At 36.9% G+C, this 25,380-nt stretch overlaps 1 protein-coding gene across 13 annotated transcripts in view; it reads left to right on the forward strand.

Annotated features, from left to right (window-relative positions):
- Positions 1-25,380, forward strand: part of KIAA1217 (KIAA1217 ortholog) — an 887,028-nt gene that overhangs the window by 708,549 nt on the left and 153,099 nt on the right. The window contains exon 1 of one of the 13 annotated variants that reach the window (XM_051963019.1): positions 24,922-25,047. The exons of the other annotated variants lie outside the window; for them this stretch is intronic. Coding sequence (XP_051818979.1) covers positions 24,954-25,047 — 94 coding nt within the window. The 5' untranslated portion in view covers positions 24,922-24,953. Of the gene's footprint in view, positions 1-24,921; positions 25,048-25,380 lie in introns of those variants that run through there. 13 annotated transcript variants of the gene reach the window in all.

Genomic DNA, 25,380 nt, shown 5'->3' on the forward strand with positions numbered 1-25,380 from the left:
TAATTAGTTCTAAAAATAATTCTCCCTTAAAATCTAATTTTTTATGTTCATCTGATTTTTGCCAGGGTTCCCACCTATTCCTTGGCATGGTCCTGTTTAAACTAATATGTGCAGGGATGGAAATAAAAATGTCAAACTCAGCACCTGACCTTGGAGTCCACACCCAGAAGGAATGTTTCCTTTGCCTCCTCATTCTGGCAGAGGATGCAAGAGGCTGGGAGCCGACATCAGAATCCAGCTTTGGCCAAATTCTTGGTGGAAAAAATAGTCATATTGGGGCCTCAGAAAGGTAAAAAGTTCTGTAAGGTGATAGTGCAGAATGTCTTTCCAGGCTGCAGGGAGACAAAGGTCACCTTTAGTCCATCTTCCTTACTAGATTCCCCACCAGTTAGCTGAAAAATGCTGTTTTAGCCTTCCGTTCCCTGGCTTTAAGGCTAAATTTTATGGAGGGATTAAGGATATACAATAGCATTCTACTCACAACAACTCTGTAAGGCAAGCAGTTTAGTCCCTATTACTCCCATTTTCCAGTTTATGAAACAGAGACACTGAGCAAAATCACTGAGTGATTTACATTGCAGACTTAAAGAGATGCATAGACCAAGAAGAACAGGAAGAATTCTGGGAATGGTGTGTGGTTTGGTGGGTGATGTTAACAAAGTTGTTTTCTGGCCCATCACCTCCCAAACCTGTCTTTTCTCCTCTTCCACCTCAATTCTCTAACAGAACAGGTACACCAAATTGTTCAGCTACTAAGTGTGAGGACTCAGTTGAAACCCATAGCTTCTGAATCCAGGGCTCCTTTGTTTTCTCCAGAACACAAAGCTTCAGTAGATCAGGAAGATCAATTCAAAAAATATTCATTAGATACCTATTATGTTGGGGTGCTAAAATAAATTAGCCATAAATCTGACCTATGTTCCAGAAGGCAAGCTAATAAAAGATAAAAGTTATTGTAATACAAATAAGAATGCTATTCACCAAGCCCCTAGGAAAGATATGAGCAGGGGAAGAGGGGACTTCCTTCTGACTGAATCAAAAAGGCTTCCTGAAGGAGACAGTACCTTAGTGCAGCGTTTTGCACAGTGCCTGATGCATAATAGGTATTTAATAGAAGTTGATTGGTCCCTCAGCTAGGTTTTGAAGGAAGGAAATGATCCAAGGGATAGAGGCTGGGAGGGCCCAGAGCTGTATATTTCAGACCTGGGAAATGGCATAAATATTGAGGCAGAAAAAGTCAGAGAGCAAGATAGTACCCAGTCCTTTCTCCTCCTAAATTCTTCCATGGAATACTTGCAGAAGCTGGGGAGGCCTTCAAGGTTGGGCATTAAATATTATGTCTTAGGGTACTTTTAAAGCATTATTAGGGAGGACTTCCTTGACCTTCCACATGTTCCTTGGTGCTTCTGTCAAAGGTGGTATGCTAGTATGAATAGCCAAGGATTTTATTCACTGTGTCATATATTTGTGTAATGGACAATCCCCCTGACACATCTTGCCTGGGTGGCTCTGACCAAGTCACTTAATTTCTGTGCCATGAATTCTAAATTCCCTGTGCCCTAGGCAAGGCAAGCACATATGCCAAGCAATATACTCTAGGGGGGCAATGAAAGGCAAAAACAAGAGACAGCATGCAAAGTACCATATACAAACCAGATAAATAGAGGATAAATTAGAGGTGCTCAAGAGAGGGCTAGCATTAACCAGTATTGAGAAGGCTCCAAATTTAGTTGAGATTTGGAGGAGCTGGGGAAACCAGCTGGAGATGGAGACAAGGAGAGATGGCAGGCCATTCCAGACTTGGGGGCCAGCCTGGTAATGACCTGCCCTGGTAGAGGGCATTTCTTCATCTGTAATACATTCACAAGTCCAGGTCCAATCCTTAAATTATTCCTAAATTGAAATATCCTCTCAGGGACTCCAGGATTTGGATCCTCTATCTGCCATCTTCAGACTCCCTTATGGAGAAACAATGAAGAGTCAGGCTTGTGCTATTTATTTTATATTTGTTATGCTTCCCCAAGAGCACAAGGTCTGCACCCCAACTGATGCCCATTATTTGTTTTTTTTCCTGTGAAAACACAGCATTATATTAAACAAAACAACATTAAGGGGGGCAGTTAGCTCCATGGGCATAATGTCACAGTTGAGATAAATGGGGGGGTTGGAACCTGTAGTCCCTGCCTCTTGGTGCTGTTGTAAGGATCAAATGAGATCATCTATATGAAGCCTTTTGCAAATTGTAGAGCGCTTTCTCCCTACCAGCTATTGTGCGGTGACCCTGCTGTATCCAGGATGAGAAAACCGACTCATCTGGGCTCTTCCTCCAATACTAGCTGCTAAACACACTGCTTTCCATTTTCTTTTTTTCTAGGCAAGTGAGTTATTCTCTTTCCCCATGTATCTTGGACATCAGAACTCGGCCTGTGGGATTTGCTCTGGGTTTTAAATTGCTTTCATCTTGCTCTCCCTTGCCCTTGCACAATGCTGCTGTTTGGTTTTTCAGAATTGTAGGGGAAGCTTAAATTGAAGCAGCGATGATTAAAGTCTTTCCATTCTCAGCTGGCAACTCTCAGAACCCACCCCCAAATTTGATAAATAAAACACAGGATGCCTGGGGTCTCATGGACTTAACTTGATCCCTTTAGGATCAGGAAAAAAAAAACCTGCTGCATTTATAAAAATCCATCTTGAATCCTAACAAGTCTTTAAAAACAAACTGCCACCAACTTTTTTCTTTTTAATTTTTGGAGTGTTAATTGGCCCTCAGATATCAGTATCTCCCTGTTCCACTGCAGGCTAGACATGACAAAACATACTCCTACTTTCCATTTCTTCCCTTCCCATTTCTCAAATCATCCACCCCTCATTAGTGATCTATCCATTTTATTTAGAAGCTCACTGCCTGGCACTGGTCTCCATACCATGAAGATGCAGATGATGAATGTGATTCTTCTCTTTAAGGGGCTTTCATTCTCATTGGAGATGAAAGATATAGCGAAACTAGAAAATATAAGTGAGTGAAATGGAATCTCAGGCAAATTTGTAGTACATATAAACAAGGAAGTAGGATGAGATTAGTTGGGTCAGGAAAGGCTTCTGGGAGATGGATATTTATTGTCAAGGTTTTGATGGATGGGAATTGTCATTGTAAATAGCATTTCTTCTCCTGCACTTTCTTTTAAAATATTTTATTGATGCTTTTTCAAAAAAAAATTATTATTTCCAGGAGCAACCTTCCTTTTAACAAAGTTCATTTAAAACAAAACAAAACTTCATTTATATCCTCTATTCCACCATTTCTATACTGAGAGGAGAGAGCTGTTGGGTCCTTGGTTCTCTGGGGTCAGGGATGATTATGGCTTTAATCTGAATTCTGATTTACTCTTGATTCTGCTCTACTTTCCAAGCATTCAAGTATTTGTATTTGATTCTGCTTTTCCCTCTCCCTCTCCCTCCATTCCTTTCTTTCTTCATCTCTCTCTTCCCCTCGTTCTCCTTTTTTGTCTTCTTACTTGACCCTCTCCCTTCTCTCTCTTTCCCTCTTCCATTGCTTCTTCTCCTTCCCCATTATTTTTTCATTTTTTTTCCTTTTCTCATCTCTCTTTCTCCTTCCCCTCTTCTCCACTTCTCTCCTTATTCAGGATGCTCAAGCTAACAAGGAAGAAAGTACAAAATTGGATAAGGGAGAGAGCAGAACAGGGAAACCAAAATACATTTAGTTCTCTTGGCGGACCTAAGTGTAAAGGAGATGATAGATAAGATGGAATGGGTACAAGTAGTCTAAAGCTTCTGAAATGAAGAGATATGGTATAAATTAACTTTGAGGGCTACTGGAAGCAAGATTTTGAAAAAGAGATCATTAAGTTTATACTATCTCCATAATGCATTTGCCTCGGGTCTTAGGGAATAGCTTGCTTTTTTAGAGGATTCAACAGAAAGTGATAATGGTCTGCCATTCTTGGAAACTCCTGTCAAGAATTCTGACATTGTAAAAATATCTTCATTCTTTCATGTGAAAGTCATACTTTCTAGTTGAGCCATTTCACAGGAATTTTGACTGCTTATTAGTAAATAATCAGGGCCTCTGGTTCCAGTGGAAAAGCACCCATAACATAGATTAGACATAAATTGTTATACCTTTGTGGGTTCATCACATATGTAATGTTTCATATTTTAGCTTTATTCATTAAATATTAAGAAATAATAGTATGTGAATGTGATGGAATATTATTATTATGTAAGAAATGATGGGCAGTATCAATTGGAGAATGGTTGGGTAAATTGTGGTATATGAATGTTATGGAATATTATTGTTCTGTAAGAAATGACCAGCAGGATGAATACAGAGAGGCTTGGAGAGACTTACATGTACTGATGCTAAGTGAAATGAGCAGAACCAGGAGAGCATTATACACCTCAACAATGATCCTATATGAGGATGTATTCTGATGGAAGTGGATTTCTTTGACAAAGAGAAGAGCTAACTCAGTTCAACTGATCAATGATGGACAAAAGCAGCTACACCCAAAGAAATAACACTGGGAAATGAATGTAAACTGTTTACATTTTTGGTTTTTTTCCCGGGTTATTTCTACCTTCTGAATCCAGTTCTCCCTGTGCAACAAGAGAACTGTTCGGTTCTGCACACATATATTGTATCTAAGATATACTGTGACATATTTAACATATATAGGACTGCTTGCCATCTGGGGGAGAGGATGGAGGGAGGGAGGGAGAAAATCAGAATAGAAGTGACTGCAAGGGATAATGTTGTAAAAAATTACCCTGGCATGAGTTCTGTCAATAAAAAGTTATTATTAAAAAAAAAAAAGAAATAATGGGCAGGCTGATTTCAGAAAAGACTGTAAAGACTTACATAAACTGATACTGAGCGAAGTGAGCAGAATCAGAAAAATATTGCACACGGCAACAGCAAGATTGTGTGATCCTCAATTCTGTTGGATTTAGCTCTTCCCAGCAATTCAGTGATGCAAGGCAATCCCAATAAACTTTGTATGCAAAATTCCATTCGCATCCAGTGAGAGAACTCTGGAGACTAAATTCAAATCACAGCATAGTATTTTCACTTTTATTTTCTTGTGTTTTTTTTTCTTTCTTATGATTTTCCCCTTTTGTTCTGATTTTTTTCTCGCTGTATAATTCATGGAAATATGCAAAAAATTGAATGTACATGTATAACCTAAAAATGAAATACATAAAAAAGCAATAATAGTTATAACAGTGGATAACATTTATGTAAAATTTTAAGTTATACAAAGCACTTTCTATATATTACCTTATTTATTTCTCATAGAGATCTTGTTGGTGAGATGTTGTAATTATTCCTATTCTATAGAAGAAGTAAGTGAGATTGAGAAAGATTAAGTGATTTGTATATAGTCATAAACTGATAAGTATCTGAGACAGGATTTTAATATCTTTCTGAATCCAAGTCCAATATTTTATCCTCTGCCTGCTTTAGGAGGTATGTGTGTGTGTGTTACTAATAATGCCAAGATAAGTTCAATACTTTTAAGGAGTTTACAATCTAGATGGGCAATTAAGGAAGAATAAATTATCCATAATCTAAAATGATATTATTGACTAGCAGAGAGGTACAAAGAACTATCAAAAATAGAAGAAGGGAAGATTATTCTTTTTCCCCCCTGAGGCAATTGGGGTTAAGTGACTTGCTACTAGAAAGTGTTGAGTATCTGAGGTCGGATTTGAACTCAGGTCCTCCTGACTTCAGAGCTGTGCTCTATCCACTGCATCACCCAGCTACCCCAGATTATTCTTTTTTTAGCCTAAGAGACCCTGAAGGACTTCAGGGAAGAAAATTTTCATACCATCAGTTCAGTCAACAAGCCTTTATTAAGTGCCTGCCATGTTCTAGGTACCAAATCACATTAGAATACCTAAACCATATTTTATAGAATAATTTGTAATGAAAAAAAAATCAGATGCTTACTTTATCTCTGAGCCATTCTAATTGAAAAAGCAAAAGATTTCTTACAAGCAAATGCACTTGATAGGTACAGCAGAGCTACTATTCCGAAAGTATACATTAAGTCAGGTGTAGCTGGTGAAAATCAATCAATAAGCCATGACACTGTAGAACAACTTCATGGGTTTTTCAGAGTCCTCATTTATGCCCATGAAATTGCTCTGTTTTAGTTACGCTTACAGATTCTCTCCTAGCAGAAGCCAAGCAACCAAGTTTATCTTGGTTTAAGAAGAATAAAAGCATGTTAACTATTCTTCTTGATGTTAAATAATGCTAGACCCTCAACCTCCCCCACCCCACCAAAAAAAACCCAAAGCTTTCGATAATAATAATTATGAATAATAACACACTTACATAACATCTTACTCACAGTGAATATATGATTATCTCCATTTTAGAGATGAGAACATTGAGGTTCAGCAAGGTACAGTTCTTTTTCGGTGTCAGAGCTGGAACTGGGATCCAAGTTTGTTCTTTGGGTTATGTTCTTTGAAACTTTCAATTTTACCAGCTACTCCCTGCTTGTAGTGGCTAGAAACTGGAAAATGAATGGATGCCCATCAATTGGAGAATGGCTGAGTAAATTGTGGTATATGAATGTTATGGAATATTATTGTTCTGTAAGAAATGACCAGCAGGATGAATACAGAGAGGCTTGGAGAGACTACATGGACTGATGCTAAGTGAAATGAGCAGAACCAGGAGATCATTATACACTTCGACAACGATATTGTATGAGGACATATTTTGATGGAAGTGGATTTCTTTGACAAAGAGACCTAACTGAGTTTCAATTGATAAATGACGGACAGAAGCAGCTACACCCAAAGAAAGAACACTGGGAAACGAATGTGAACTATCTGCATTTTTGTTTTTCTTCCCGGGTTATTTATACCTTCTGAATCCAATTCTCCCTGTGCAACAAGAGAACTGTTCGGTTCTGCAAACATATATTGTATCTAGGATATACTGCAACATATCTAACATATATAGGACTGCTTGCCATCTAGGGGAGGGGGTGAAGGGAGAAAAATCGGAACAGAAACGAGTGCAAGGGATAATGTTGTAAAAAAAAAAATTACCCTGGCATGGATTCTGTCAATATAAAGTAATTATTAAATAAAATTTAAAAAAAATTTTACCAGCTGCTTAGAGAGTATATGCTAAGGTCAAATAACCTCATAAGTTCCTTATTGATTCCAATGTATTTTTATTTAATTTGCATTGAATAAACAGTTCAGAGCCAGAGGCTGATTAGGCTGTTTATTTCATTAGGTTAACTAACTTCCTTCTCTGATGCCTCAGAATGGCCATGACCACCCTGTATTCTTGAAGGCTGTGCTGGTGGAGTACAAAATCAGGCTGTAAAAAGTCTTGGTATGAGTCTATCTTCAGGTTTTATGTCTAGGGTTAGCCCAAGTTAGATAGTCTCAGACCAGCCGGAGAAGCTTAGAGAAGCTTATCATAGAGGACTGACTAGCAGGTAATATATTTATTCTGCCACAACAAACAGTCAAATTAAATAAGGCTTGTAATCTGTTACCAGGAGAGAGAATTGTGCACATTGATAAAGTCTTTGATTTTTCTAGTACTATAGAGCTGATTCATCCATCTTTTGATCTGTCACTGTTACCTCATTAATTGAATATTCGGATCAGGAGTTGTTCAGAATATGAAATGCGATAGATTGAATTTTGTGAAAGCTGATAATATCTTTTGGGCACTCCACAGGACTTTTCATTTCATTAGAGCGTTGAAGACATAATTGTTTAATTCCGTTTGCTCTCAAAATTAATCCTTTTAAAAGCCAAAGGGGACTTGGAGGGGAAAATGTGACTTATTGTTAATCTTTAAAGATAACTCTTTTATTGTGACAGTATTGATGGTAAATAAGAATTTGTAGATTGTTTTTGGAATATAGTCATCCAGAATGCACTACCACATTCTCAAAATAAAGAGTTTTCCCTCATACCCAGTCACTAAATAGAACAAGTGGAAGAATAGGGTCATTTAAGGCAGACACTAAATTTACTATATCTTATTTTATACATACACACACACACGTGTGTGTGTGTGTGTGTGTGTGTGTGTGTGTGTGTGTGTGTGTGTGTCTGAATCTTAGATTAAGATCTGGAAGGGATTTTAGTAGTCTTCTAACCCAAGGGTTAGTGGCCAGTTCTAGGTCACTTGAGTATTAATTGGCACCATTAGGATTTGAACCCAGATCCTGATTCTCTACTCAACATTCTTTGTATTATAACCATACTGTCTCAGATATGAAACAAGTTGGTGCCCATGTCAGTGGATTATAGAGTATTTATATGGGAGTATCTTACTGGATAGAGTACTGGGTTTGGAATTAGGAAGACTCATCTTGCTCAAATCCAGCTCAGACACTCACTAGCAGTGTGACACTGGGCAAGCGACTTAATCTGTTTACTTAAGTTCGCCGGAGAATGACAAATCTCTGCCATATTTTTGCCAGGAAATTTCCAAAATGGAGTAACAGAGAGCCAGGCAGAACTGTAATGACTGAATAAAAACAAATATGAAAAGACTGGAAAGATGGGGATGGGGCTTGTTGCTAAAGAAAGGGCTTTAAAAGTGAAGCAGAGGATTTTGTCTCTAATTCTTGAGGTAATAGGGACTATGATAAATATTATTCCTTTATAAGAAATGGTGAACCTGAAAAATTCAGAACAACATAGGATGATTTGGATGAACTGATATAGAGTGAAATAAGGAGAATCAGGAAAACAGTACTGTAATTATAATGATTATATAAATGAAAACCACCCTAAAAGACATTAGAAATCTGATTAAGTGCTATAACCAAACTTGATTCCCAAGGTACAGTGATGAGATACATTTCCCACCTCTCAATAGAGAGGTGGCACTCCATGGGGCAGAATGCTGTTTCTTATGATCTTATGTACAGTGATGAGATACATTTCCCACCTCTCAATAGAGAGGTGGCACTCCATGGGGCAGAATGCTGTTTCTTATGATCACTATGTTAGTTGGTTTTTCTTAACTATTTTTCTTTGTTACAAAGGAGGGGTTCATGGTAGTGGCAGTTAATGGTGATGAACTGATAAGATATGGGAGTATTAAGAGTGTCTAAAGTGATTACCATGCAGAAAAAATCAATAAAGCATAAAAATAACATTAAAATACAAATATAATGAAATCAAAATGAATGTCATATTTAGTGGAAGTAGAGGCAGAATTCCAAATGTAAATTTGATTCCAAATTCTATGGACTGGGTCTAAGAAATAATACTGTCATTTTCTTATCCAGTCAGTGGAACCTTGGTATGGAAAATATATTTCAATGCTCTTATAGATTTACTCCAGCACACAGTAAGTTTGAAGTGTAAACTGATGCTGCCTAAAAATTTTGAAGTATAAACTGTACCCTAAAAAGATGACTGACCTGCACAAGGTATGACTATATGGTATTAGTTTGATGCAGGACCATTGGAACGCAAAGTCTTCTACTTGCCATCTGATTGTGATTGGAAGATGTTTCCTTTTCCCTGCTTTGGAACTATCAGTGTAGAAGAAACTGTAGCTTTCAAATTAGTATTTTAGGCAGGTTTCAATCTCTCCCAAGATAATGTTAATTTATTTTAATATTAGTTCATGCCTTCAAGCTGTAAACTGATGAGATGTCATTAATTGATTCCTGACTATTCTTAGCTATAAGACATCTTAATTTTCCTAACTCTTCTGGGGGGAGAACACAGGGCATCTTAATACCAATTCTCTTCAAGTCAGGTTACCTGGGTTATACCATTATAATAACCAAGGGCAAAAGGCCCCAAAGCAAAATGAGGTGCTTGTAGGACATTAGAAGTTAGGGGAAAAAAATTAAAAAAAAAAAAACCCAAAGCTTTCGATAATAATAATTATGAATAATAACACACTTACATAACATCTTACTCACAATGAATATATGATTATCTCCATTTTAGAGATGAGAACATTGAGGTTCAGCAAGGTACAGTTCTTTGTCAGTGTCAGAGCTGGAACTTGAATCCAAGTTTGTTCTTTGGGTTATGTTCTTTCAAACTTTCAATTTTACCAGCTGCTCCCTGTTTGTAGTGGCTAGAAACTGGAAAATGAATGGATGTCCATCAATTGGGGAATGGCTGGGTAAATTGTGGTATATGAATGTTATGGAATATTATTGTTCTGTAAGAAATGACCAGCAGGATGAATACAGAGAGGCTTGGAGAGACTTACATGAACTGATGCTAAGTGAAATGAGCAGAACCAGGAGATCATTATACACTTCGACAACGATATTGTATGAGGATGTATTCTGATGGAAGTGGATTTCTTTGACAAAGAGACCTAACTGAGTTTCAATTGATAAATGACGGACAGAAGCAGCTACACCCAAAGAAAGAACACTGGGAAACGAATGTGAACTATCTGCATTTTTGTTTTTCTTTCCGGGTTATTTATACCTTCTGAATCCAATTCTCCCTGTGCAACAAGAGAACTGTTCAGTTCTGCAAACATATATTGTATCTAGGATATACTGCAACATATCTAACATATATAGGACTGCTTGCCATCTAGGGGAGGGGGTGAAGGGAGGGAGGAGAAAAATCGGAACAGAAACGAGTGCAAGGGATAATGTTGTAAAAAAATTACCCTGGCATGGATTCTGTCAATATAAAGTAATTATTAAATAAAAATTAAAAAAAATTTTTACCAGCTGCTTAGAGAGTATATGCTAAGGTCAAATAACCTCATAAGTTCCTTATTGATTCCAATGTATTTTTATTTAATTTGCATTGAATAAACAGTTCAGAGCCAGAGGCTGATTAGGCTGTTTATTTCATTAGGTTAACTAACTTCCTTCTCTGATGCCTCAGAATGGCCATGACCACCCTGTATTCTTGAAGGCCGTGCTGGTGGAGTACAAAATCAGGCTGTAAAAAGTCTTGGTATGAGTCTATCTTCAGGTTTTATGTCTAGGGTTAGCCCAAGTTAGATAGTCTCAGACCAGCCGGAGAAGCTCAGAGAAGCTTATCATAGAGGACTGACTAGCAGGTAATATATTTATTCTGCCACAACAAACAGTCAAATTAAATAAGGCTTGTAATCTGTTACCAGGAGAGAGAATTGTGCACATTGATAAAGTCTTTGATTTTTCTAGTACTATAGAGCTGATTCATCCATCTTTTGGTCTGTCACTGTTACCTCATTAATTGAATATTCGGATCAGGAGTTGTTCAGAATATGAAATGCGATAGATTGAATTTTGTGAAAGCTGATAATATCTTTTGGGCACTCCACAGGACTTTTCATTTCATTAGAGCGTTGAAGACATAATTGTTTAATTCCGTTTGCTCTCAAAATTAATCCTTTTAAAAGCCAAAGGGGACTTGGAGGGGAAAATGTGACTTATTGTTAATCTTTAAAGATAACTCTTTTATTGTGACAGTATTGATGGTAAATAAGAATTTGTAGATTGTTTTTGGAATATAGTCATACAGAATGCACTACCACATTCTCAAAATAAAGAGTTTTCCCTCATACCCAGTCACTAAATAGAACAAGTGGAAGAATAGGGTAATTTAAGGCAGACACTAAATTTACTATATCTTATTTTATACACACACACACACACACACGTGTGTGTGTGTGTGTGTGTGTGTGTGTGTGTGTGTGTGTGTGTGTCTGAATCTTAGATTAATATCTGGAAGGGATTTTAGTAGTCTTCTAACCCAAGGGTTAGTGGCCAGTTCTAGGTCACTTGAGTATTAATTGGCACCATTAGGATTTGAACCCAGATCCTGATTCTCTACTCAACATTCTTTGTATTATAACCATACTGTCTCAGATATGAAACAAGTTGGTGCCCATGTCAGTGGATTATAGAGTATTTATATGGGAGTATCTTACTGGATAGAGTACTGGGTTTGGAATTAGGAAGACTCATCTTGCTCAAATCCAGCTCAGACACTCACTAGCAGTGTGACACTGGGCAAGCGACTTAATCCTGTTTACTTAAGTTCGCCGGAGAATGACAAATCTCTGCCATATTTTTGCCAGGAAATTTCCAAAATGGAGTAACAGAGAGCCAGGCAGAACTGTAATGACTGAATAAAAACAAATATGAAAAGACTGGAAAGATGGGGATGGGGCTTGTTGCTAAAGAAAGGGCTTTAAAAGTGAAGCAGAGGATTTTGTCTCTAATTCTTGAGGTAATAGGGACTATGATAAATATTATTCCTTTATAAGAAATGGTGAACCTGAAAAATTCAGAACAACATAGGATGATTTGGATGAACTGATATAGAGTGAAATAAGGAGAATCAGGAAAACAGTACTGTAATTATAATGATTATATAAATGAAAACCACCCTAAAAGACATTAGAAATCTGATTAAGTGCTATAACCAAACTTGATTCCCAAGGTACAGTGATGAGATACATTTCCCACCTCTCAATAGAGAGGTGGCACTCCATGGGGCAGAATGCTGTTTCTTATGATCTTATGTACAGTGATGAGATACATTTCCCACCTCTCAATAGAGAGGTGGCACTCCATGGGGCAGAATGCTGTTTCTTATGATCACTATGTTAGTTGGTTTTTCTTAACTATTTTTCTTTGTTACAAAGAAGGGGTTCATGGTAGTGGCAGTTAATGGTGATGAACTGATAAGATATGGGAGTATTAAGAGTGTCTAAAGTGATTACCATGCAGAAAAAATCAATAAAGCATAAAAATAACATTAAAATACAAATATAATGAAATCAAAATGAATGTCATATTTAGTGGAAGTAGAGGCAGAATTCCAAATGTAAATTTGATTCCAAATTCTATGGACTGGGTCTAAGAAATAATACTGTCATTTTCTTATCCAGTCAGTGGAACCTTGGTATGGAAAATATATTTCAATGCTCTTATAGATTTACTCCAGCACACAGTAAGTTTGAAGTGTAAACTGATGCTGCCTAAAAATTTTGAAGTATAAACTGTACCCTAAAAAGATGACTGACCTGCACAAGGTATGACTATATGGTATTAGTTTGATGCAGGACCATTGGAACGCAAAGTCTTCTACTTGCCATCTGATTGTGATTGGAAGATGTTTCCTTTTCCCTGCTTTGGAACTATCAGTGTAGAAGAAACTGTAGCTTTCAAATTAGTATTTTAGGCAGGTTTCAATCTCTCCCAAGATAATGTTAATTTATTTTAATATTAGTTCATGCCTTCAAGCTGTAAACTGATGAGATGTCATTAATTGATTCCTGACTATTCTTAGCTATAAGACATCTTAATTTTCCTAACTCTTCTGGGGGGAGAACACAGGGCATCTTAATACCAATTCTCTTCAAGTCAGGTTACCTGGGTTATACCATTATAATAACCAAGGGCAAAAGGCCCCAAAGCAAAATGAGGTGCTTGTAGGACATTAGAAGTTAGGGGAAAAAAATTTAAAAAATAAAAAAGAAGTTAGGGAAACATTCTATTACATTTTCCCCCACCTCTAAAATCCCTCCTATAGCCGATTATGCACTGGGACCTCTGGCCTTTGTTCCATTTACTGAAACATTAGGTAACCCAGCTAAGTAGAAGTCATAAGAAATTTCAGAAGAAAAGATTTGTACAAATTGATGCAGTGTGAAGTACAGTTATCCCTTCCCTATTGCAACTTTACCCAACACAGTTTCAATATACTTCAGGTTGGATAAAAAAATTCAATGAGAATTTTGGGGAAATTTTGTGAAAGCTGCAGATGGCATGTGAAGGCCAGCAGATGACACAGAATAATATTTGAAATTCAAAAATATGTAAAAGATAGATATATATTTATATAGTATTATATGATAGCAATGCAATTTATCTTTTAATGCCATATATATACAAATTTTTTTTTCAAAAGTTAAAATATGACCAAATACTTAACCCAAATTTTACAATAAAGAATTGTAAACACCCCCTAAAAGAAAAAGAGAAAATGGTGTAAAAGGAGGGTCAAAAAATTTTATGCAGATTTTCCAGATCACGGAGGCATTATACTCCTGTGATACAGAAGGGATAACACTAAGTATATCTAGAACAACAGTTTATACTATAACAAACATTGTAAAATGAACAATGCTTAATAAATCTATCTGATCCATACACACACACACACACACACACACACACACACACACACACATACATTTTATATATATATATATATATCTAAAAATACTTCCAAAAAACTGATGATGACTGCTATTTACCTCTTGCCAGGCAATAAGATTAAATACACAGACAAATCTTTTTGGACATGGACATGCTTGACTGTATATTTCTTACAAGAGTTTTGTTTTTCTTTTTTCCCATAAAGAAGAGAAAATAAATTCTTGTTAGTTTAAAATATTTAATCAAAATAAGTTAAGGAAGAGGTGAGAAAAAATTCTGGATGGCTCAAAGGCAACCATGCAATGGTGTTGAAGGATTTGCTGTCTCTGTAAAACTTTCTGAAGAAAAAAATGACTCTAATGTAGTATTTAGAGATATGCTTCTGATGAGATTGCATTGCCTCCTACTCTATCAAACAGAAGATAAAAGCAATAACTTGATTATAAAATATTATAAAATTACATTAATACTTCAGTCATTGCTTCAGTTGTTTGGAATGTCTGATCAAGGAGATAATTTTCCAGGTAACAATTTTAGCTCCTTAAGCCCTTTCTTTGATTTTGGATACTTTTGATGAAAATTTTTAACAGTTTATTATTTGCCTATCTTATTAAACAGATTATATTTAATCCTCACTTGATAACTTTGGCTAATCATTAGGACCACTGCTTATTACACTGCCCTCTGATTGTCAGTTGTAAATGTTGGGAGACATTGGGCAAAATGGGTCCTGTCCCTACTGCTTATTTCCTGAAAAAAGTCCATAGTATTTGGAAATTTAGTTGATGCCCATCAGGTGGAGAATGGCTGAATGATTTATGGTATATGAAAGATAATAGAATATTATTGTTCTATAAGAAATGATGAGCAGGCTGATTTCAGAAAAGATGGGAAAATCCCACATGAACTGATGTTGAGTGAAGTGAGAAGAACTGAGAGAACATTATACATAATAACAACAAGACTATGTAATGATCAAATATTACAGAATCGATTCTTCTCAGTAGTGCATTGATTCAAGACAATTTCATTAGACTTGGTCAATCACATCTACAGAGACCGAATATGGATTGAAGCATACTATTTTCACCTTTTTTTTGGATTGTTTTTCTTTCTTGTGTTTTTTTTTCCTCCTTTGGCCAGATGTTTCTTGCACAAATATGGAAATATGTTTGAAAGGCTAGCACATGTTTAACCTATATCAAATTGCTTTACTGTCTTAGGAAAGGGGGAATTGAGAAAGGGAGGGATAAAAATGTGAATACAAAGTTTTACAAAAATAAATGCTGAAAACTATTTTTACATGTATTAGAAAGATAAAATACTACTGAAAAGAAAAAAAAGAAATGGAATGAAGGATATGCTTGACATGACCTTTAAAGCTGAAAAGTAATTACCGAGTCATGAAGTATCCTGGCTTCCAAGTCTTTTTCCCACCCTCCACACTCTGGTCCATTCTCCACTCAGCTCACTTTAACTGCATTGTATGATCCTATCACTTCCATACTCTATAAACTCCATTATTTATTATCTCCGGAATCAGAGACAAAACCCTCTGCTATCTTGCTTTGTATAAATTTGTTTGCATGTTGTCTTCCCCATTAAATGGTAAATTTCTCAAGGACAGAGAGTCTTTTGCCTCTTTTTATATCCTACAGGTCTTAGCATAGTGCCTAACAAATGTGTAGGCACATGGATAGACATTTAATAAATGTATATTGATTGATTGATTCATTGGTAGGAGTGCAGATTGGGTGGCAGCTCTGCATGAAAAGCAGCCTGAAGTTTCCTACATAATGTCTTTCCCCCTTTCTCTATCTTGGAGTTAATGACTAAAGTTTTTTGGTTTATAGGACTGAAAAGAGAGGACTTTTATCTCACCTGAAACATTTTGCAGCATAAGCCTCTATTTAGTGGCTCATAAAAGATTTTATGCTTCATCTGTTGTACTTAGGGTGGTAGTATACAATGTACTTTGGAAAAGATATGAAATGTGCTGTTCTCGTTGGAATGGTGAATTGTAATCAGGTGTGTTGTTGAACACATCCTCATTTCCTTAATGTTTGAGGATGTGTGCCTTGGCAGAAAGTGTTAAAGTGAACACAAATACTGCATTAAAAAAACAACCAAAAAACGCCTGACCCTCCAGTACTAAAAACTAACAGGGCCTGCTTGCTCCCCTTTGCCTGGCTTTTTCTGTCTACGCCCAGATCTTTCACCATGGACTCATCTGATGAGACAAACAAAGACACCTGTTACTGGCTGAGCTCAAAGTGTTCTATAAACAAACTAGTATTCTGATCTCTGTGGTCCAACCCCAGATCTGCTGGGGACGCACTGGGGGATCCTGGGTGAGCGTCTTATCTGTCATCTACCTCAGTTACCTCAGCCATAAGTTTCTGGCTCATTTCCCAGGAGGGATGAGAGAACCTCTGTATTTAAAATCATTATTAAAGCAGACCTTAGAGTCAGAATTGGACTAGCAATTCTTAGGAATGACAACAATAATAAGATATTATTAATAATAATAACTTTTTTCTTAAAATTCATAAAAAATATCTTAAAATAAAATTTTATTAATAAGACATTTAAACTTTGCAAATCACTCGGCTTTGAGTATCTCACTTGAACCTTATAGCAGCACTGTGGAGAATGTAGCATGACATAGTGGGTAGAAGGCTGGCTTTGGAAGCAGCAAGATCTGAGTTCAAGTGCTGCTTTTGGTACACACTAATTGTGGGATCATGGGTAATTCACTTAAGCTCAAAGTACCCCAGACAACTCTCTCTCCCTTCAAGATTCTATGTTGCAATTAACAATATGCTTTGGTAAAAGGGGCACATTTGGTGCTTCTTCCACTGATGAAATCACAGATATGGATCTCTTCCTTCTCCAAACCCATTCTCTGAGATGAGTGTTCCAGGGGTTATTATGACAATTTTACTGAAGCTCCTAGAAATCATCCCTTGTCCAAGGTCACATATCTAGTAAATGCTAAAGGTGACAACCTCACTCAGGGCTGCCGCTGTATCTCCTCTTGCTATAGAATCTTGCTACATCAAGAAATAAGACAATTCCGATTCTTTTTGTGCAGCAAAATAACTGTATGGACATGTATGCATATATTGTATTTAACACATACTTTAACATATTTAACATGTATTGGTCAACCTGCCATCTCGGGGAAGGGGTGGGGGGAAGGAGGGAAAAAATTGGAACAAAAGGATTTGCAACTGTCAATGCTGAAAAATTACCCATGCATATATCTTGTAAATGAAAAGCTATAATAATAAAAAAGAAATTAGACAATTGGCAAATATCTATTTATCCATGCCACAGTAACAGCATTTTATTTTATTGTTTACTCTCATTCTGTAGTGAAGTGAACACAAAAAGACACAGAGAAAGAGAAAGAGATAAACAGAGAGACGGAGACAGAATTAGAGAGGGAAATAGTTTTCTGGGCTCTGGACTCCTATATCTCTGTCAAGAAACCCCCAAAAGGGATCATAAAGCTGAAAATAACTGAACAAATGACCCATCACAAAAACTGATGAATTTAAGGGAGTACTTTTTAAAAAGTGAATAAACAAAACACATAGTGATATGGTGGTCACCAAATTCAAGGAATATACAAATATAAAACTTTTGTCTTCACTTCCATTAGGTTGTTTTCATTACTGGACTGCCATATCTCTCTTGAGAGATATGGGAGTGTTTTTGTCTTTTCCTTCTCCAGTTCATTTTACAGGGTTGGGTGACTTGTTTAAATAAATACAAATACTAAATGTCGGAGGCTGAATTTGAACTCATGAAGATGAGTCTTCCTGACTCCAGGCCTGGCATTCTTTGCACTATAGTGCCACCCAGCTGCCCTAATAGACTATACATGCTGCTTGAGCAGCCCTGTATTACTGGAATGGGCCCAGAATCCTCCCTGTTCATTGGCGACGCATTATTTTATAACTTAAAAAAACTAAAGGAACTTTTCTGGGAGTCCTTCTTTGGGGAGATGAATAAAATGCAAAAGCATTTATTAAGTGTCTACCATGTGCCCAAAAATACTGCACTAAGCATTCAGAATACAAATAGAAAGGACAGTTCCTGTTCTAAAAGACTCACGCACTAACTGGGGAACACAATTTATAAGGGAGAAAAGGACCAGTTCATGGCAGATGGAGAGGCCAAGCTGTCCTTGGATTCAAGCAGGGAAAAGCGTTTGGCAGATGGTAAATAACAGACTTCCTTTAAACTTCTGTCATGGATGGCAATACATTGGGAATCGTTCTTAAGTATTGAACATTTAGTTTGGGATTTGAATGTTGTTTTGCCATTAGCAAAAGGAGTCTGAATTTCTATGAATATGTGCATGATCATATATAAGAGTCATAAATTTAGAGCTGGGAGGGACGTAGAAACCATTTAATCCAACCCTCTCATTCTCCAGATGAGGAAATTATGACTCAAATAAATAAATGAACTGCTTGTTGTCATACTACTCCTAAGTGTCCAGGGTGTGATTTGAATCCATGTGTACTTGACTCTTAAGTCAAGTAAACTATCTACTCCCCACCGTGCCGTCTAATAAAGGTGTCTACAATGAGGAGAAATAAGTTACATACTGCAATGAAATCAAATTATAATACTCTACACTTATGAAGCATCTTTAGCTTTTCAAAATGCTTTCTGATGCATTGTTATTTGGTCCATATAGCTATCTCATAAAGAAGGTAAAACATCCGCATTTGAAGGTTAAGGAACTGAAGTACCAAGACATAAGTGATTTAGTTACCCAAGATCCCATGTCTCGGTCAGTTGCAGAGCTAAGTAGAGAGCCCAAGTGTTCAGATTCCTAGTTCTTTGTTCTTTTATTCTTTTCTCTGCACCTATATCTCACACTAGAAACAAACTTAGAAGCTCAAAGCTAGGAAAAACCTTGGTTCAGATTCCAACTTAGACATATGCTGGGTAACTTGGGCAAGTAATTTAACCTCTCAGGTCACTAGGCAACCAAGACTATAAATTGTAAAGAAGTAGCTAATTTGTACAATTATTGGTCCAATCCCTATCCCTATGCTATCAATATTTTTTATTAGACTTTTTTTTTAGTTTTTTTTTTAACAGTACTTACTTTAATTTTTATATGTTTGGATATTCTTTTAAAATTTCTCAAATTATAATTTAGCAGACAAAATAATGAATTAGGTAGCATCATTTATTAATTGTTCTAATTAGGTAACAATTAGCAAAGCAGTAGTATATTTGTTCTCTCTGTTAGTTAAAAAGACAGATTGGTGAGTTTCCATTCCTCTTGCTGTATTTATTACCCCTGGATTACACCTGTGCCCATTACATGAAGAAGGGAGCAAGCATATCCAACTCTTACAATTTGCATTTGCCTTTGCCCCAATTGAATCCCTAATTCTCTCATTCTTCCTAAAAGACAGAAAAGAATAAAGTATAATTTATATGAACTGAAATGAAGTTAAGTGATTTCAGCCCAAGGTCGTGAAGTAAAAGAGTTTGTGTACAGAATTAAAAATAGGATTTTCCTCAGTTTTGTTCTTCAATATAGAACCATATTTCTTTTTTTTCCCATACTTCACTGACAAATTATGACCTTTTTCTCCATATAGTTGCCTGAAACATATCTTTTCCTCACCAGGCCCTGTAAATGCCTTTCTATTATTTCTTGTGAATGGGACATACTAAATGCTCTCTATATCATTCTGTTTCTGATTCTATCCTATAAAAAAGTTATTACCTATAAAAAGAACATCATCAGAAAGTTGCCTCGTGTCAGAAAAGATCACATTTTGAGGCATATCTGAGATATAACTGAGGCTAAAATTTAAATCTTGACATTTTCTATGTTCCTATGTACAAAGTATGCCTCATTCCAGTACAGGTACTGTTGAAAAAAATATGTTTAAATAGAATCATTTTAGTGTCCAATTACATTTTAATTTCCTAACTGTGCTGTTATTTTTCTTCTGGTTAATTTTTGATCATCAGAGAATTTAGAATCATTCTTTTGGGGAGTTGGAAAGGAATTTAGAAGTCAAAGCTCTCATTTTATACACACGAGTTACTGAAGCCCAGAAATTGTCATTTACCTCAGTCAAGTAGATATAAAGATTTGAACTCTGATCTTCAGCTGCCACATCCATCATTCTTTCTATTATGCACCATGCTATTTCCAGTACTTAACATTGCTCCTGTCATACAGAAGATGCTTATAAAATGTTTATTGAATTTATTATTATTGAATCTCTCCTCCAAATTTTTTTCAGAGTTTCTTGTTCCTTTTTCTTCTCTTTCTTTACAATAATCACAAATTTCTCAAACTAAAAAATGGTGATCATTAGCTATAAATAAATATGTAAATGTACCAGGAATGTTTACTACTTTAAAACATCTATTGATGATATTAAAAAATTATTCTCTGGATTGTAAATTGAACATATAATGTATTTGTGAATTGTAAGCTTTTTGAGGGAAGGGGCTAAATCATTTTCCATCTTTCTCTCACCAATATTTAGCATACTACTAGAAACTTAACAAATTTCTGCCAATATGAACTGGAAACATGGTTTTCTTAAATTAGACCACATGTATTTTTAAGCACTACAACTTCATAACTAAGTAACTTGAGGTAAAGGTATCCTGGGAGACAGGGAAAAAAAGGCAAGTTATAGCTCAAGCCTAATTTTGCTTTATACCAAAACTCCCAAAAGCTTTTTCTGTTTTCAACAGCTCAGGCACAAGCATTTCCCATGAAGCTGCCGGTGTAGAAGCTAGGAGCTCCAGAGAGGGTAAAAAGTTGAAGTGAACATCAGATCAAAGGGATGCTGCCTAGCTTGTTGCATTGAGAATGGACAATTGGGTGTGAATTTGTGTATATTCATGTTTACTTGAGCATTGGGTATCTTTGAAACCTTAATTTTGGATTTTGTTTTTCTGCTTGCCCTGTGAATTTGATTGCTGCTTTGTTGCCGGCCCCTTCAGTGGTTCCAGACCTGGCTTCTACCTCTAGCCCACACGTGTTTATTGTTTACTCCTTGCTGTTCGAATTCACTCAGCCCATTTCCTTTTTTTCTGTTCACAACCGAGTCTTTACCATTTTAGTCTATCCCATTTGTCTGGTTCTGCTCCTCTTCATCCACTGCACATGTAGGACCAAAACAAACAGCCCAGCTTCCTATAGACTTGCTTCTAATCTTAAAAACTCTTAGGATTTCTTTGGAATGTAGGGGCCAGACATGATCAGCAGATAGCTTCTAAAGGAAATCAATGCTTTCGCTTCTGGCTACAAATCCCTCAAAGATCACAAAAGTGACCTTCGGCTAATGTTCAAAATATGCCTTGTAAAGGAAGAAAAGGACATTGCTATGGGTGGGGTTAGTAATCTCTGCATGTGGACAAGCTTCCCCTAAGTTGCCAAAAGTATCATTGTGACTAGAAGTTGTGTGTGTCTGCAGAATCCAGAAAGGAAAAAAAGATACTCTTTCTTTGGTATTTGTTATCATTTTCCTTTGAGACAGTGCAATAATAACATACAGGAAATATTTGGTTAGTAAAATGAAACTTGCCATTTCTTTGGTTTCTCTCTATTTTGACTGATAAAGTGCATAGCAAAGCCACATCTGATACACTTGTCAATCTCATGATAATAAATTTGAAGGTTATGAAACTCTGGATTCTTAAACTAGAATTTTAGCTCCTTCCATTTTAGTAAATTGTGTTTTGTTGCTGTTGTTTTTGCCCAAATGAGTTAGGACCGCTGCTGTCTTGTGGAGCCAAATGACTCTGAAGTTTTGTTGAAATCATGTCACCACTCTCTTAAATGAAGTTTATTGAAAGCCCATGGAAACTTGCAGCTTAATTGTTCGCTGTGTTTACACATGTAGTAAGCCTATTACATCCTTCAGCTTGCTTTTTATAAAGCGCAGACAAACATTAGAGATGGCCATTATTTGGACTGAATTTACTTGTCCCCGGAAAAGGGCCACCCAACCGCTATTTCCCTCTTTTATTATACTGGATATAATGTTTATGCTTCTGATGAGCAGAGAGAATAAATTCATGGATAGATTGACATCAGTTTAGATTAACTCTTATTTTACTAGATGTCCCGGGAAACATGGTATTGATTTAATGAAAGGAGGCATTTCCTTTTCTGTAAGAGTCATTGGTTGATGTTATAAGATCATAGATTTATATCTAGCCCAGAAGTCATCCAGTTCAACCCCTATCATTTTGTGGGTGAGGAAACTGAGGCACAGAGTTTTGATTCCATATGGAATTCTCTTGTGACTTTCAAGCCAAGACAGTTTTCATTGCTCACAGCTTCATTATACATATAGCTTCTTCTAGCATGCAGCTTAAGTATGGCTAACTTTCCTTTTTCTTTTTTTTTTATTAAAGCTTTTTATTTTCAAAACATACGCATGTATAATTTTCAACATTCGCCGTTGCAAAACTTTGTGTTCGAATGTTTTTCCCCTCCCTCTCCCCCCCTCCCCTCCCCTGGATGGCAAGTGATCCAATATATGTTAAACATGTGCAGTTCTATTATACATATTTCCATAATTATCATGCTGCACAAGAAAAATCAGATCAAAAAGGAAAATAAATGAGGAAAAAAACAAAATGCAAGCAAACAAGAGCAAAAAGAGTGAAAATACTCTGTTGTGATCCAGACTCAGTTCCCACAGCTCTCTCTCAGTGCAGATTCCTCTTCATCACAAAACCATTGGAACTGGCCTGAGTCATCTCATTATTGAAACTTTCCTTTTTCAAGATGGCAGTATCTGAAGAAAGATTATTTGGGATGAGAGAACTGGAGGAAAGGGCAAACCTTAGCGATGGCTAATCAGAAAGCTCTGGAGGACTGATACCTGGGTGAGGAATGGGGAGAAGTCTCAAGCTTGAACAGTTAACCCAATAGCCACTGATTTTCCTACAAACAAGATCACTTCCCTGTTAAGTAACACCCTAATTATTTGTACTATGCCGGCCACATTTTGAGTGCTCAGTAAGTTATTCATTATGATGACAAAATAGTGAGACCAGGAAAAGTAAGTACTAAGAGGTTGTGTTGATAAATTCCCAGGGGAAAAGCACTCTGGTAGTCAGTCAGTCAGTAAGCATTTGTTAAGCATCTACTACATACCAGGCATTCTGCTACGCTTTGGGAATACAAAGAAAGCTAATGGACACTGTCTGGTCTCAGTCCAAAGGAGCAGATGACGTGAAAACATCTATGAACAGACAAGATATATCTGGCTAAGTTGGAGATAGTCAGCGCGAAGCCATGACTGTTATTAAGGGGGCTCAAAAGGGTCACTAGGTTCATAGTAAGAAAATCTGGGCTTGAATCTATTTTTGCTCTGCTATTGATTTTTGATGTACCTTTGGGCATATCTCTTCACATTTTGGGGCCTCGGTTTCCTCATTTGTAAAATTGGGACATTGTAGGGGCAGCTAGTTGGCATAGTGGATGGAGCACTAGCCCTGAAGTCAGGAAGACTTGCGTTCAAATCTGGCCTCAGACACTTAACACTTCCTAGCTGTGTGACCCTGGGCAAGTCACTTAACCCCAATTGCTTCAGCAAAAAAACAAATAAACAACAACAACAACAAAAACTGAGGCATTTCATAGTTTGGGGCATTTCTGAGATTTCTTCTACTAGAAATCCTAAGGAATAAGAAATAGCTATAGCTTTATTTGTGGACCTGGCACATAGTAGAACCTTCAAAATGCATGTTTATTGATTGATTGATCTCCCTTCTACTCATAAAAATACCTGCGTTGGGAGAGAGAGGAGGGAAGATGATGTCTCTAAGCAAGAAAATCCAAAAGTTCTTTGGGATAGTTACTGAAACATGATTTAAGTGTAAGGAGTCATCATTATTATTGGAATATTAACCATTTCAACTATTTCACATCTTAAAGAACTTGTTTATCAAAACAGAAATAGGAAAGGGAAAAAAACTCACCCTGGGAATTGATACCATAAAACTGGAGCCGAGACTTTCTTCTTCATTTGGGGTCATAAGTTATATCATTTTATATTATGTGTGCGTGTGTATTTGTATCTTGTATATATATTTATTTGTATTGTGTGTATGTATGTTTGTGTGTGTGTGTGTGTATATATATATATATATATATATATATATATATATATATATATATATATATATATATATATATATATATATATATATATATATATAATTTAGGGATGTCAGATTGTAGGCTGAGTTACTGCGAATAGGATAGGGGATGAGGTGAGGAGATAGATGACTCCAGTCTTGATGTAGACAATAGATGTAGTTAGAAAATTTTGATGAGGATTAATGGGTATGAGGTTGCAGCAAAGCTACTAAGTTTCAGCGAGTGAAGGCAGAGTGTGGGGGAGAGGATGAGCAAAGCCAGGAGGCTCAGCAGCCTTGACCTTGCATTTCCTCCCCTGTGTGGTCATCCTGGGGTGTGTGTGGGAGGGAGGTGGCTGTTCCTAGTGCTAGTGTCAGTATTATGATTCATAAACCCCCAAATACACAGACTGTACCAGTGTGGGAGCCAGTGACAATGCTGGAGACATATCATATGAGTTTATAACTACTTATCTACGTTGTCTCACTTGAGCCGACTCCCAGGTCTGGTTTCTAGCGTTGGGTCCTTCCCAGATTATCCAGCGATCCTGCACGCACAGAGTAGCAGATTTCTGCTGGGTAGAAAGGGAAACACGCCTTAAGTCTCATAGCTCTCCAACAATGAAATCGGCTGAATTCTCCTTAACTGGAAGTCTTCAAGCAAAGCCTAGATGTACCCTGGCTGAAGAATTCCTTAAGAAAATTCAGGAGTCAGGTAAGACTTGAACTGGATGATTTCCTAGGGTCCTTTCCACCTTTGGGATTCTGTCGTTTAGCACAACAGCCAGAGTTTAACTCAAGACAGCTGTCCATAGGAAAGTCTAAAGCCCAGGGCTGTTGCTGTAGAGGCATATGCCATGTGTTCCTTCCTCTACCTCCGCCACCCACATTTTGTCCAGGTAAAATCTTGTTGAGAGGAAGATGAAGGGCGACACTGAAAAGGGAAAAGGAGTCAGAGCAGCATAGCTCAAGGGGAGTCCCACCCCTCTGGTTTGGCTACGTTTACAGAGCTATGTGATAACTGCCTGCTGTGCCTTTCTTCCTATCC

Source organism: Antechinus flavipes, chromosome 5, assembly GCF_016432865.1.
Source record: "Antechinus flavipes isolate AdamAnt ecotype Samford, QLD, Australia chromosome 5, AdamAnt_v2, whole genome shotgun sequence".
In the NCBI taxonomy this organism is placed as follows: domain Eukaryota; kingdom Metazoa; phylum Chordata; class Mammalia; order Dasyuromorphia; family Dasyuridae; genus Antechinus; species Antechinus flavipes.